The 14,996-nt window shown below is 36.9% G+C and overlaps 1 protein-coding gene across 3 annotated transcripts in view; it reads left to right on the forward strand.

Annotated features, from left to right (window-relative positions):
* Positions 1–14,996, forward strand: part of ATG10 (autophagy related 10) — a 235,561-nt gene that overhangs the window by 149,677 nt on the left and 70,888 nt on the right. For all 3 annotated transcript variants that reach the window (XM_060093112.1, XM_060093114.1, XM_060093113.1), the window contains one exon: positions 5,400–5,497. In XM_060093112.1, the coding sequence (XP_059949095.1) occupies positions 5,400–5,497 (98 nt within the window). The remainder of the gene's footprint in view (positions 1–5,399; positions 5,498–14,996) is intronic.

Consider the following 14,996-nt stretch of genomic DNA (forward strand, 5'->3'; position numbering starts at 1 on the left):
TTTGTTTCCTTTCTTTCATCATCTAAAAAATGAGATAATAATAATAATACCTACTTTATAGAGTTTAAGGTTTGTGAGCTAATATGTAAAGTGGAGCTTGGCATGTAGTACCTTCCAGTAATGCTGGCTGAGTTCTGTGTCTTGGCCCTCACAATAACACTGTAAGATAGGAACTGTTACTATCCTCAAGTACAGTCATACAAACTGAGTGCTCAGCGGGGTTAGATGGTTTATTTATTCAAGGCTACATAGAAAACTATGGAGTTAAGACAAACTCTTTAGCCTTTTTATTTTACTGCATGATGCAGTAACCAAAATTTAAGAAACATTAAAGAGAAGTTGCCATAATCTATACTTCTGGAATTTTCATTCAGATGTCTTGAGGTTAATAAAGACTCAAAATGCAAAAAATGTATGTAGGAATAAATAAAAATTACAGAATTAGCCAGCATAGTAGCTGATGTGAATGTACATGAACAATTAACACTCATTTCATATGACAATATAATTTTCTCACTGAAGCAAAAATGAATTTTCCCGTTTGATGGAGCATCATCTCTGCCTTACTGTGGAGTGTGACATGAATTTTTATAGACTTCAAAGCTCTCTTGAAGACAATATATTGAATAATGACATATTTCATTGTGAAAAATCCACCCTTTCCTTTTTATTTCTAGTGACCACATTCAGAACATTATTCTTACATGTACTCTAAATAATTTATACTCTCTCTAATCTTCTTTTTAGGAGTTATGAAATTTTAGTGAAAGCATGCACTGCAGGTTAAAGGTGACTTCAGCATGCTTGCACTAGCATTAGGTAGTGCTAGTGAAATATCTCATGCTGTTATTTGATTCATGAAAACTAATAGCCCTGAGAAATTTAATTTAGAAAGCTGAACATTTTGAGTAATATATAGATTACTTGACATGTAGGTTATTATTCAATTGAGAGATTTTATATGAAAATGTTAAATTAAATGCTACTGGCAGTTGCTAAAGATTGTACTTTTTAATTATTCTATTTTTCATCCAATGTCTCTGCCTCTTTTGTCATTGACATTTTATTATAGGTTGCTGAGAGAATATTCCTTTAGCTCAAATGTGTATTATCATTCCAGGTGATAGAAGCACATAGTAGGCACTCAATAAACACTTGTGAAACTAATGACCTTAATTTACCATGCTCACTTTGTAGGTTGCTGCTGAAATTATTTCAGCTTCTACTTCTGTTTTTCAAGTATGCGAGGGATTTTACTGAGCTTCTCAGCTTCAGTGTGATTAATGAGATTTCTAAGCATGTTGAAATTGGTGCTATCGAATATCTTGGGTCTGAAACTAGGGAGTTGTTGATTGAGTATGCTTATGTCTCCTCTGACTGAGGCCAGATGGAAAAAATAGACCCTATAAACAGGGCTTAAAGTTCTTGATTGAAGATAACTTCAACTGAACATGAAGGCACAAAATAATGTTTCATAAGTTTGACCAAGTATTTGTTTATGTCCACATTTTAATTTAATTTTATTTTTATTAATTTTTATTGAAGTATAGTTGCTTTACAATGTTGTGTTAGCTCCTACTGCACAGCAAAATGAATCAGCCATACATATACATATAAACCCTGTCCTGTGGATTTTCCTCCCGTTTAGGACACCACAGTGCGTTAAGTGGAGTTCCTGTGCTTTACTGTATGTTCCCATCAGTTGTATTTTATGTATTTTATACATAGTATCAATAGTGTATATCCACATTTTAATTTTCAGTTAAAGTTTTGGGTCTTCAGTTTTCATAAATAGATAGATTCAAAATCACAAAATTCTTCATGTTTCTGCCATATTTAAGGTTTTATGATGTGATTTAAAAAATATATTTGACTATCTCATTTCAATGATTTCAGTGGGATATCTGAAGGCTCCATTTTGGTTTTGTAATACAGTCATATTTGAATATATTTTGCATGTCAATTGCATATGTCATGGTTTTGAAGATATTGCTGATCAGGTCAGCGTTTTTTGTCTTTGAATACAGGATCACAGAACTAACTTTTGTATGCTTTTGCTCTTGAAGGTGTGAGCTATGACTAGGCAAACCGGTGATGAGGGCTTAGGGAAAAGAATCCACATGATACTTCATTAAATCATTATTGTCATATCTGTATGTGAGAGACAAAGCTATATTACCCAGATCTTCCATAGTGTAAATGGTTGGCAGAAACTGGAGAGATTGACACTCTTGACAAAGTAACTTGTGCAAGCACTCATTTGATCATCATTAATATGTGTGTTTTTAAACAGTTTTCTAAACACATTAGAGAATCCAATCACATCCATTCACTTAAAAAACACTCTTCTCTTCGTAGCAAGCAGGTAGCACTCTTATAGACATACATAAAAGAGTATCATGCATCTTTCTATGTTTTGAACTTATTTTTTACTCCTTGTGATTATCTCTTATTCTGAGCTAACCAGGTCATTTTTTAATTCTTATATTTAAGGTGTTAAATTTTTTTCTCTAAATTAGGTGTTGCCTGAAAACTTATTACACATACCCTTAATTCTAGCATCAAATCTGATGAAAATATTCTATAACATTTGTTTTGGGTCTCTCCACATTGTTGCTAGGCTGCTGATTATTGCATTTTGTATGAATGTTTCTAGCAGAGTATGCAGGGTTTTGACAGTGGTAACAGCCAAACCATTTACTCCATCCTTAGATTTTTAGCTGAAATATTTTAAGGAATAAAATTGAGATCATTACTGATTACCAGATTTTAAACCCAGCGTTCTTCTCTAGGTATGCAAAGCCTTTCCCTGTCTTAGAGGAAATAAAGTTAAGGAAAGCATCCTTTCACTTGTCATTTATTCAGTAAATATATATAAAGCATTTGCAGTGTGTGAGTGAGACTTAGAACTGCACAGCAGGGCTGCTGTGGTGAAAGGACAGATGCAGTCTTCACCCTCAGAGGCAGCACAGAATAGCAGGAGGAGCACTGAACTGTGAGTCCTGAGATTCCAGCTCCAGTGCAGTCATGAACTGGCTCCATAATTTTGGCAGATGTACTTTTCCCAAGACCTTGGTTGCCTTATCTATAAAATTAGTAATTATACCAGTTATAATATTTTATTATCCTACAACTTGATTTCTTTTAATTTTGACATCTGAAAATTATTTTAAAAGCATGTCACCTTTTAATAATTTGATTATTTGGTTTACTATTTGACACTGATGTACCTAAGATGCTATTCCTCTCTTCCAACATCAATACACACACACACACACACACACACATACACACACACACGTGTATGTGCATATTTTGAAGATGTGTAGTGCTTGAGATTAAAGTTTGGCCCTATTCTGTAAATGTGTTCAGAAAATAATATAACACAGATATTGAAGGCAGCTTGTTTTAAACTTGTAGCTAAACATGACATTCAAATGTTAATTGGATGAATAAATCTTGTTCATTTTACAGACATGGAAATGTCAATGGAATAAAACAATTTATCACAAGATAATTGTTTCCTGCCACCAGATAAATGCCAAGATGAAGATACTTATTGAAAATGTATCAAAATATTCTACTGCTATTTATTGAAAATAAAGGATGAGAAAAGTTCAACTTTTCAGGTCAAACATGAGAAATGCCCTGCCTGTGGTATTAGTATATTACTGTATCAAACACAGTGTGCATGGTATAGCAACATGAGAAAATTCTAAGAAATAATGGTCTATAAATGAACCTTTTAGCTTTAAGGTATGAGAATTACTGGAATAGTGCAATGGGGGCTAGGAGATAACTAATATATATTGAACTCTTGTTATGTGCATGACACAGTCCTGGTGTGTTCACTGATGTAAACTGTTCACAAGAGCAGGATTTTTTTTTTTTTTTTTTGGCTGCGTCGGGTCTCTCTTAGTTGCGGCATGTGGGCGTAGTTGCCCTGCGGCATGTGGGATCTTAGTTCCCTGATCAGGGATTGAACCCGTGTCCCCTGCATTGGAAGGCAGATTCTTAACCCCTGGACCACCAGGGGAGTCCCAGGAACACGATTTGAAAAGGGTTATTATCCTCATTTTTTCAGGTAAAGTTAAAAGCAAAATAGTAAATCAACTATATTTCAATTAAAAAAAAAAAAAGAAGCAAAATAACTTGCAGTCACATACAGGATAAGTGCCAATACTAGGATTCAAACTCAGCCTGGACTTCAAATTTTGTGCTCTTCTCCTACACCCCACATCTTTACTTGTACTCCATAAGTCTGAATGCAATACCTTTTGGTTTGGGGGGCTTTTGAATAGATTATTTCCCCAAGTTCTGTTGTACCTGATGACCAAATACTTCTTTGGATCTAATATGCTTTCTTTAAATGACATTGTCTACTTTCCTAAAGAAAAGAGCACACCCATAGTTCTTGAGGTCTTGGTTAGCTCTAAATGGGCCAAGTAGCACTAAATTCTAATTTAAGACCACCTTCTTTTCAACAGTGTGTGATTTTAAAGTCCTTAGGTAATTCCCTCTTTCTGCTTTCTTTTCTGAACCTAGATGTCTATTTCACCACTTTACTTATCTTGTGTCATAGTATTCTTCATAAAATACATTATTTGGCTGATTATGAATATAGGCGAAGTTGCTTAAACAAAGAAAAGGAGGTTTATTGTTCACTAAAGCTCTTACTGATCTCTTCATGCCAAGCAAGCCCTTCTCAAGTCCCTCCACTCCTAAGATCTCTTCTCCACCTGCCACAAACAGTGGGTGTTAATGTCTCCGTCCTCTGGACTCTCAGAGAACTGCAGCTTTCCTCTGGCAGTGACCATTCTACCTAGGATTTTAGTATCAATATTTACTGATATACTTGTCATAATTTCCCTATTAGGGAGATACTCCTTACTAGGAGAAACTGTGCTTTCCTCCTCTCTATTCCCCATGGTACCCAACAGAGTGATTTTAACATTACAGATATTCAGCCAACAAAAGGGTGAAAGAAGCATGTGTATGGTCTCTGATTTAAGGATTAGAGGAAGTATTAAGACTTCAGAGGTATCTATAGTACACCCTTGTGAATATGTGAGTCTACCTGGTCCTTTGCCGATGCTTCTATTTATCAGTTCTCTAAAACACATTTGGATCTTATCTATTTTGTAAAAATTCCTAGAGGCAATAAATGAACAGATAATTTAACTGTTAGATGGTTACAAAGGGGACAAGTTTGAATGTTTACATTTCCCTCAGGAAGAAAATAGTAATTCATATAGCACTCTTTTGATATATAAATAGTGTGTGTACCAGTAAAGATTTTTTAAAAATCACAATATTCTTTCAGTAGTTTTAGATAGACATCAAGCACCATTGTATCAAGTGGATTACTAACTGGCAGTCTTTACCATGCACTTTCACAGATGGAAGCCCTTTAGCTCTGAAGGACATATGGGAAGGAGTTCATGAGTGCTATAAGACTCGGCTGCTGCATGGACCGTGGAACACTATTACCCAACAGGTTAGAGAGTATTTTCATTGTATTATATGTGATTCTTTCCCTCTGCTCGTCTTTTCTTCTAGTTCTCTCTCCTACTTTTTTTTTTCCTGTTTCACTCCTCTACTTCCTTACAGATTTCAGTTCAAAGACAGTTTCCTTTAATACATCTTCCCAGATCCCAGAGGGCCTATCTGTTGTAAGCCCTCATAGCACCCTGTAATTTTCCTTCATAGTGCATCTTACAGGTTTAAATTATCTATTTGGATTTTTTGAAAAAAAATTTAATGTCTGTCTTTTCCATTATACTGTGTGCTCCCATGTGGGCAGACCCTGTTTTTTTTTCCCTCTTCACTGTATACCCAGCACCAGCACAGTATTTATCATAGAGTAGGTGTTCAATAAAAATGTATTAAGTAAATGAGAATAGAAACAAAGTTGGCATATTCACCAAGAAATAGATGATTTAGCTTGTGTCACCTGTAATGCTTCAGAGTTTTACTAATAGGTGCATTTGCAAAAAAAAATTAACTTTTGATTAATAATAAGTTTGCAATAGTGATCTGAAAAAGTTGAGAAAATAGATCTACAAAAGTAGATATAAAAATAGATTTGCAAAAGTAGAGAAAAATAGATTTGTCAATCATATAAGTCATTATTACTGCCCTGCTAAAATCAGTAATTATTTTAGAAATTTAAAAATACTCATCACCTTTCAACCAATCATGTTCTCTTTAAAAATAATTTTTACTTATATCAAAAATCTTATTTTTTCCCCAGCCTCTGTTAAGCTTAATCAAAGCTTCCTTTAAAAATGACTTTATCAGGGCTTCCCTGGTGGCGCAGTGGTTGAGAGTCCGCCTGCCGATGCAGGGGACACGGGTTCGTGCCTCGATCTGGGAAGATCCCACATGCTGCGGAGCAGCTGGACCCATGAGCCATGGCCACTGTTCCTGCGCGTCCGGAGCCTGTGCTCCGCAACGGGAGAGGCTACAGCAGTGAGAGGCCCGCGTACCGCAAAAAAAAAAAAAAAAAAAAGACTTTATCAGCCATTAGAATTTTTATGCCCTCTTACATGTTTGATCACAATAATGACAGTTTACCTCCCAATCAACTTAAGAATCCTTAGCATCTCATAAGTAGTTCTTTGGCAATGACTGCAAATGACCATTTTCTAGGTTTTAATTGAGGACAAAACTAGTTTTTAAGTATATGAATCACACTGCCCCTCAAATTAATCCTTTTCTTTCTCTTCCTACCGTCACCTTCCTAGTTCAAGCCCTGTTACTTCATCTGGAACAATTAGTAAAACCTCCTACTTTGGTCTTCTGCTCCTTTCCTCCCTGCACCTTCCCTCTAGTCAGTTTTTCCTAACCATGCTGCTCTTATCTTACCCATGTGCAAACCTGCAATAGCTGTCCAAGGGGCTATGGTATGTGGTCTAAATGCCTTGCTGGCGTTCCAGTGGCTGTCATTCCCTGGGTCCCACCAGCCCTTTCAAGCTTTTCTCCTATGCCTCCATGCTACACAGTTTCAGCTTCTGCCAAGCATGGCTGTTCACTTCCCCAAATCCATTTTGTGCAGTTTGTTCTTGGAATTCTTTCCAGGTTTCATGCTTTCCCTGTTGCCTTTGTTCTATCTTTATATATCCCCCTCGTTCTTTCATATGTTCCTTTCTCGGAAACCACTTCAGCTTACAAAAATGGACCCCTCTGAAATGCCATTTCTGTAGACCAGGAATCAGTGGTTGCTATGAAGAAGGATAATATAATGAGATATATAAGCAAATCCATCATAAAGATTTTTGGCAAGAGCATTTTATTTTATGCAAAGTGTTTTAGATTAACCTTTAAGTATGTCAAGGTAAGTGCTAAGCGTTTCAACTTCCAGTGTCTTGTAAGTGACCACAAACTGTCCAAAAATGTAGAGTCAGAATCCACAGGACCCAGAAAATGTTTGGTTGTGAGAGTCAAGGAAGATGGCAAAGGATAGAGGAAGGGAGCATCCAAAAATATATATGTATTTAACTTCAGGGCCTTTTTTCTCTGCTCCTTCTCAATCACGTTTTACATTGTGCACCTGAGCCCAAATCTTATTTTTTTCTTTTTTCTGTCACTAGCATTGCTATTATTAATCTCCTCAGTGCAGACCTATAGCACAATTCCATGTGGTCTATGTCATTTGGGTTTTAATTCCACATGTCTCCGTTCTGGCTTGTGACATATGAATAAGATTTTGAGGTCAACCATATTTTCTTAGTTAATATGATGTTGCCAATAGATTTCATTCCATTGATGGAATTCCTAAGTTGCTAAACCAACCACATGAACCAATCTGTATGTTGATAGTTTTTAATGAAATTGACTAGTATCTTTTAGTTTCCAGGCATTTAAGCATCATACAGACAGCCTGTTAGCAGACCATCTTTTTCCTACTTGTCAAAGTATGGTAGTAATGATCAAATCCTATCACAATAAGCATTACTATCTCAATATCAAGTATGAGGCCCACTTACTGGGAGGGATATTTGATATAACCAAACTACAACATAACTATAACATTCCTTTGGGATTTGTCTTATTGGGATTGATCTTGTGGACAGGTATCCCCACTTTTGATAACACACTTTGTTTAAGCTTTAGAATTGCTCATCACAGTGTATGTCCAGGCATTGAAGACCTAGCAAGGGAAACTCATTTGTTGTCATTGTACTAACTTGGTATTTGAAAGTCATTATTGAATATTTACTTTGGAGGTCTTAGCTTTTAATCCCAGTTTAGTTAATGGGTTGCTATTTCTGTTCTGTTCTTTGCTTGAGATCTTTGAGAGAGTGTGTCCTCAATTTTGTAAGGCTCCATGTGGAGAAAAAATAGGGTGTCCTCAGTGCTGTGAAGGGGAGGGTGTGACACAGCACTGGGGAAGAATGAGCTGATAGAATATTGGTGGCACCAAATAGTAGACACCATTTTGCAGGATTATACTAAAGAACCATTAGGTTGCAGACTGAACATGATAATAATATCCTGTCCTCCAGAGTGGCTTAAAAACAAAAGTAGCCTTTGCATAATATAACATGCATTTCACTTCATTTTCAGGCTTGACTGTGCTCATATAGTTTATTGCTCTTCATCTTTAGTAATCACACTTCTGTTCTCTCAGCATTTATCTTGATGATAAGGACCTATTCATGTCAGATATGAACTCTCTCTTTTGAAGACAAGCCACTCATGAATCTCATGCATTTGATTATGGTGGTTACTTACCTGCTTTTGTCCAACATTACAGACTACCTATTATCTCAACCCTGCAGCCTAATAAAGAACTTCCAGAAGAAGAAAGTGAACAGATGCCTAGATTGGATCTGCCTAAATTTGGTACAGTGAATGTTACAATAATAATCACTGGAAGGTGTGGGCTCTATGTTTGAGGTAAAGAACTCCTGTAATCTTGGCATGAGCTAAAATTAGATGATAAGAAGTCATACTTTCAATTTTACTCAAAGATATGTGTAAATTCGCATATCTTCAGATAAGTGTATCAGATAAGTAATTTTTTCTTACTGTCTCCTTTTTTTTAACTTTATATGGAAAGTTACAAACATAATACAAAAGTAGAGGTAATAGTATAGTGCACTTGCAAACTAATGACCAATCTTATTATTTTGCTATCTCACCCAATCTGGAATTTTTTGGTAGCAAATCCTAGACATCATATTATCTCATCCATTCTCATCCATAAGTATTTAAGTGTGTATCTTTAAAAGATAAGGGCTCAATATCAAAAAAACAAACAATGCAATCAAAAAAATGGGTGGAAGACCTAAAAAGACATTTCTCCAAAGAAGACTTACAGATGGCCAAGAGGCACAAGAAAGGATGCACAACATCACTAATTATTAGAGAAATGCAAGTCAAAACTACAATGAGGTATCACCTCACACTGATCATAATGGCCATCATCAAAAAATCTACAAACAATAAATGCTGGAGAGGATGTGGAGAAAAGGGAAACCTCTTGCACTGTTGGTGGGAATGTGAATTGATACAGCCACTATGGAGAACAGTATGGAGGATCCTTAAAAAACTAAAAACAGAACTACCATATGACCCAGCAATCCCACTACTGTGCATATACCCTGAGAAAACCATAATTCAAAATTACACATGTACCCCAATGTTCATTACAGCACTATTTACAGTAGTCAGGACATGGAAGCAACCTAAATGTCCAATGACAGGTGAATGTATAAAGAAGATATGGTACATATATACAATGGAATATTACTCAATCCATAAAAAGGAATGAAATTGGGTCATTTCTAGAGATGTGGATGGACCTAGAGTCTGTCATACAGAGTGAAGTAGGTCAGAAAGAGAAAAACGTATAATAGCTTATAATAGCGTATATATGTGGAATATAGAAAAATGGTACAGATGAACCTATTTCCAGGGCAGGAATAGAGACACAGACGTAGAGAATGGACATATGGACACAGAGGGGGAAGGGGAGGGTCGGACAAATTGGGAGATTATGATTGACATATATGTACTTCCATCTGTAAAATAGATAGCTAGTGGGAACCTGCTGTATAGCACAGGGAGCTCAGCTCCGTGCTCTGTGATGACCTAGATGGGTGGCACTAGGGGTGGGGTGGGTGGGAGGGAGGTCCAAGAGGGAGGGGACATAGGTATACATCGAGCTGATTCACTTCGCTGTACAGCAGAAACTAACACAATATTGTAAAGCAATTATACTCCAATAAAAAAATAAAAGTGAATAAAAGATAAGGGCTCTACAGAGATGTTTATAGCAGCTTTATTCATAATAGCCCAAATGGAAACAACTCTGAAGTCCTTTAGGAGGTGCCTGGTTAAACAAATGGTGGTACATCCTTAGCACGATACTACTCAGCAATACAAAGGAACCAACTATTGATACGCTTAGCAACCCGGATGAATCTCCAGAGAATTATTGAGTGCAAAAAGTCAATCCCCAACGTTTGCCTAGTATATGATTCCATTTAGCTAACATTTTTGAAAGGAGAAGATTATAGATTGGAGAATAGATTGCAGTTTTCAGAGGTTATGAGTAGGAGGAAACTGGGTGTGGTTATAAAAGGCAACGAGGGAACCTTGTGGCAGTGGAAATGTTCTGTATCTGACTGTATCAATTTCAGTGTCTTGGTTGTGATAATATATTATAGTTTTGCAAGATGTTACCACTGGGGGAACTGAGTGAAGGGTATGAGTGATCTCTTTGTATCATTTGTTACAGCTGTGTGTGAATCCACATTTATCTCAAAATAAAAAAGTTTATTTAAAAAAGGTAAGGATTCTTAAAAAACATAACCACAATTCTGTTATCACAACTAAAGTTGTTAATAATTTCTTAATATCATTAAATAAGCAAATGTTTGAATTTCCCCAATTGTTTCCTCTTCCCTCCCTTCCTTCCTCCCTCCCTCCCTCCCCTCCTCACCCTCCCTTACTTCCCCTCCCCCATCTCCCTCCCTCCCTCCTTCCTTCCTTCCTTCTTTCTTCGTTCCTTCTTTCCTCTCTCCCTTCCTCCCTCCCTTCCTTCCTCTTCTTTTTTTAAATAGTTTCTTTGAATCAGGATCCAAATAAGGTTTATACATTAAAATGCTTAACATCTCAAGACTTTTGAAACTAAAATTCTCATTCCTTCCTTTCTTTTTTTCTTGTGCGTTTTGTTAAACAAAAAAGGTTGTTTGTCCTGTAGTATTTGCAGTCTGGATTTTTTTTTTTTTTTTTTTTTTTTTTTGCGGTATGCGGGCCTCTCACTGTTGTGGCCTCCCCCGTTGCGGAGCACAGGCTCCGGACGCGCAGGCTCCGGACGCGCAGGCTCAGCGGCCATGGCTCACGGGCCCAGCCGCTCCGCGGCATATGGGATCCCCCCAGACCGGGGCACGAACCCGTATCCCCTGCATCGGCAGGCGGACTCTCAACCACTTGCGCCACCAGGGAGGCCCTGGATTTTTTTTTTTTTTTGATTGTATCTCTGTGGTGTGTTTACTATGTTCCTCCCTATTTTTTATATACACTCCTAGTTAGATCTGGAAGCTTGATCAGATTCAGGTTTAGTATTTTAGGGCAAGAATACTTCATCGGTGATTCTGGGTACTTTTGTAAGGAGGCACATAATATTTGGGTTTTACTCTGTTTTGTGATGTTAGCAGCCATTGATGATTATTGCCTAGACCCATTAATTCATTAGAGGGGTTGCAAAATGGTAATGTTGTAATTCTATCATTCATTATTTATTAGCTGGACTACTTCTATAATGACAGAGTTTCCCTCACCAGCTTAGTTACTTGAGGTGTGCTTTGTATAGAAAAGGCAGGATAAATGCTTGATTCTTTCTCTTTATGTTCTAGCTTTCAAGATAATGAGTTGGTTCTCTAGCATCCTCCAAAGATGACCAAGAAAGTTTTTTTTGTGAAGTCATGGATATAAATGTTTTATGTATTTCAATTCATTGTAGTGATTACCTTTATTGATGCTTGGTTTGTCTCATCTTTGGCCAGTGTCAGCCTCTCTCTTTTTTGGGGGGGTGTGGTGGTGGCTGGGCTGTGTGGCTTGCGGAATCTTAGTTCCCCAACCAGGGATCGAACCCAGGCCCACAGCAGTGAAAGTGCTGAGTCCTAACCACTGGACTGCCAGGGAATTTCCATGGCCAATGTAAGTCTCTAAGTTGGCTCCTGAGTTATTTTGATACAACCCAAGTAGCTTTGATGGCTTCTTGCTTTTTTTTTTTTTTTTTTTTTTTTTTGCGGTACGCGGGCCTCTCACTGCCGTGGCCTCTCCCGTTGTGGAATACAGGCTCGGGACGCACAGGCTCAGCGGCCATGGCTCACGGGCCCAGACGCTCCGCGGCATATGGGATCTTCCCAGACTGGGGCACGAACCCTCATCCCCTGCATCAGCAGGCGGACCCCCAATCACTGCGCCACCAGGGAAGCCTGGCTTCTTGCTTTTTGATATGACAAGATGATGCCCAGACTTGGGCATTCTCCAAGGAGGCTTGCCCCCTTCCAGAGTCCTTATCTAGGTGCTGCACCAGACAGAGTGGATTTAACTTTGGGCACTACCACTTACTAGCTGTATGACCTTGGGCAAATTACAAAAACTCTCCGTGTCTTATTTTTCCATTAAAATTAATGGCAGCATCTACATAGAGTTGGTAGGAAGAGTAAGAGAGAGGGTTGTATACAAAACTCAACCTGTGTCATCTCCTTTCAAATATATTCTTTCTAACGCCTGAACTGTGTGCTCTAGATTTGGAAAACTAAGACTTCTGAGGTACCGTGTTTTCTGATTTTACATGTCTGGGGAAGGCTGTCCAAGTGCAAGTAAATGAATGGGTTTGGGTGGATAGAAGTGGAAAGAAACTCAATGATTATTTTTCCATGTGATCCCACACAAGTGCTGTGAGAGAACTGGACCAGGAGGAGCCTTGAATACACATTCTGCATGTCCCAAATACCACTAATTTCATTCTGAAGATGTTAGCATGTCTAAGACATGCAAAGGTATGAGAATTAATTTCAGTGAGTTTTCATATTTCCATGATAAATCTCTCAGGGTAAAAAACCAAAACACACACACACACGCACGCACACAAACACACACACACACAACAAAAAATCTAAAACTCCTTAGGTACCCTTTGGTAGATAGATTGCTTTTGACTCTTAGTGATGCAGGAAGTCACTGGTTAAAGATTTTTAAATAATGAAGCTTGATAGGTTGCCTGGTGATTTATAATGATGGCTGATAAACTGATGATTTAATTGTGCTTCCTCTAGTAATAATCTTAAGTGCTCAAGTGAAGTTCCAGTGATTGGCTTTCTTCTGAACTCAGTCTCCCTAGAGTCTCTAGGCATCTCTTTTACACAACATCCGATAACTGACTATTAACTGTTCCTATTTTAAATAATACAAATCAATTAAAACACCCAGCTGTTTAACAAAACTTCTCAGTGTTGGTATAGGTCTCAGTGGGTATTTCCTGATGGCTCATAATGACATCAATTTAGTGCACCTGGTAGGATCAGTGTGAACTGGAAGTGGCTTAATTCTTAAATGACAAGAAAATTAAGAAGCCTTTATGGATTGCTGCTGCTGCTTCAGAATCACTGCCAGCTCCACTGCTGGCTCTTTCACGGTAGAGTTTTATTTAAATGGGACTGCAGACATCATGTGATTGTTTTCTCTGTAATTTGCTACTAATTTGTTGATTCTGAGTTTCTAGGTATTTATTCTGGACATTAATTCGTCACCTTAGTGGGTAGGTTTATAATCCTGTAGTAATTATATCTATCTTGCAGACTTTTTGTAGAAACCCTCCAATGTTTTAACAGTACTCAGTAATTCTACCACACTTCCCTGTTTTAGGAGAGTGAATGCTTCATTGTGTGTCACTTTGTTTGGTATCCTGGGGTAATGATGACAGTGCTATTTTCCTTTGTTGGTAATTATTTTTAGATTGTCAATCTGCACATGCATTGTGACTTTTAATGTTTATTGAATGTTGATGCTGTGGATTCCATACATCATCAGAGTACTTCACTCTCCATATTCATTTTTTTTTAATCAATTCAGAAATATCCTCTGTCACTCACAATCTATTGTGCTTTTCTTGTTTGGGTGTAAAAACACATTTTTGTAAGTTTTATTTGTTCCTCAGACTTTCCTTACATTAAGAGGTACATGAAAGTTCTTTCTCATTATCTTTAACTAAATAATTAATTTTTCTCAAAAATTTTTTGACTTTACACCCTGGAGTGTTTTAGAAAATCTTAACATCACACTAAATGCTATTTAGGCATTGATATAATATTACTTTCTCATCCAGCTTTTGATTACTAAGTTAATTTCTAAAATGTTTTATTTTATTCCATTTCAATGAGAGTTCAAGATACATAGTTAAACAAGGAATGTATTTCTTATAATAGCCAGTTTATTCATTTATATTTTGGTCTTATTTCTTTAAATTGAAATTTATTTCAGTAGAGAATAAAAACAAGAGACTGGTTAGTTAATGTTTTTTGTTATATGTATATCTGGTTGAGCAGAATATTGCTTAGCTTTTTACCATCAAAGTTGCACTTTTGACTCAGCATATGACTTGAATTTATACGAGGGCTTTCTTTAAAGAATTTTCCAGCATTTCATTGATCCTTAGAACTTTTATTCTTAAAAAAGGAGCAGATTAAGAAATAGAGAGATAGATCTAGAGAACAAACGTATGGACACCAAGGAGGGAAAGCAGGGAAGGGGGTTGGTGGTGGTGGGATGAATTGGGAGATTGGGATTGACATATATACACTAATATGTATAAAATAGATAGCTAAGGATAAAAAAAGGGAGCAGCTTATAAATGTGAAAATAAAATACCATTTAAAATATTTAATAATTAATTTTAATATTACTCATCTTACTACGTTTCATTTTGATAATTACTACCATCAATTTTTAATTTTTAATAAACATCTTAGTTCCAA

The sequence above is a fragment of the Mesoplodon densirostris genome, chromosome 3, assembly GCF_025265405.1.
Source record: "Mesoplodon densirostris isolate mMesDen1 chromosome 3, mMesDen1 primary haplotype, whole genome shotgun sequence".
In the NCBI taxonomy this organism is placed as follows: domain Eukaryota; kingdom Metazoa; phylum Chordata; class Mammalia; order Artiodactyla; family Ziphiidae; genus Mesoplodon; species Mesoplodon densirostris.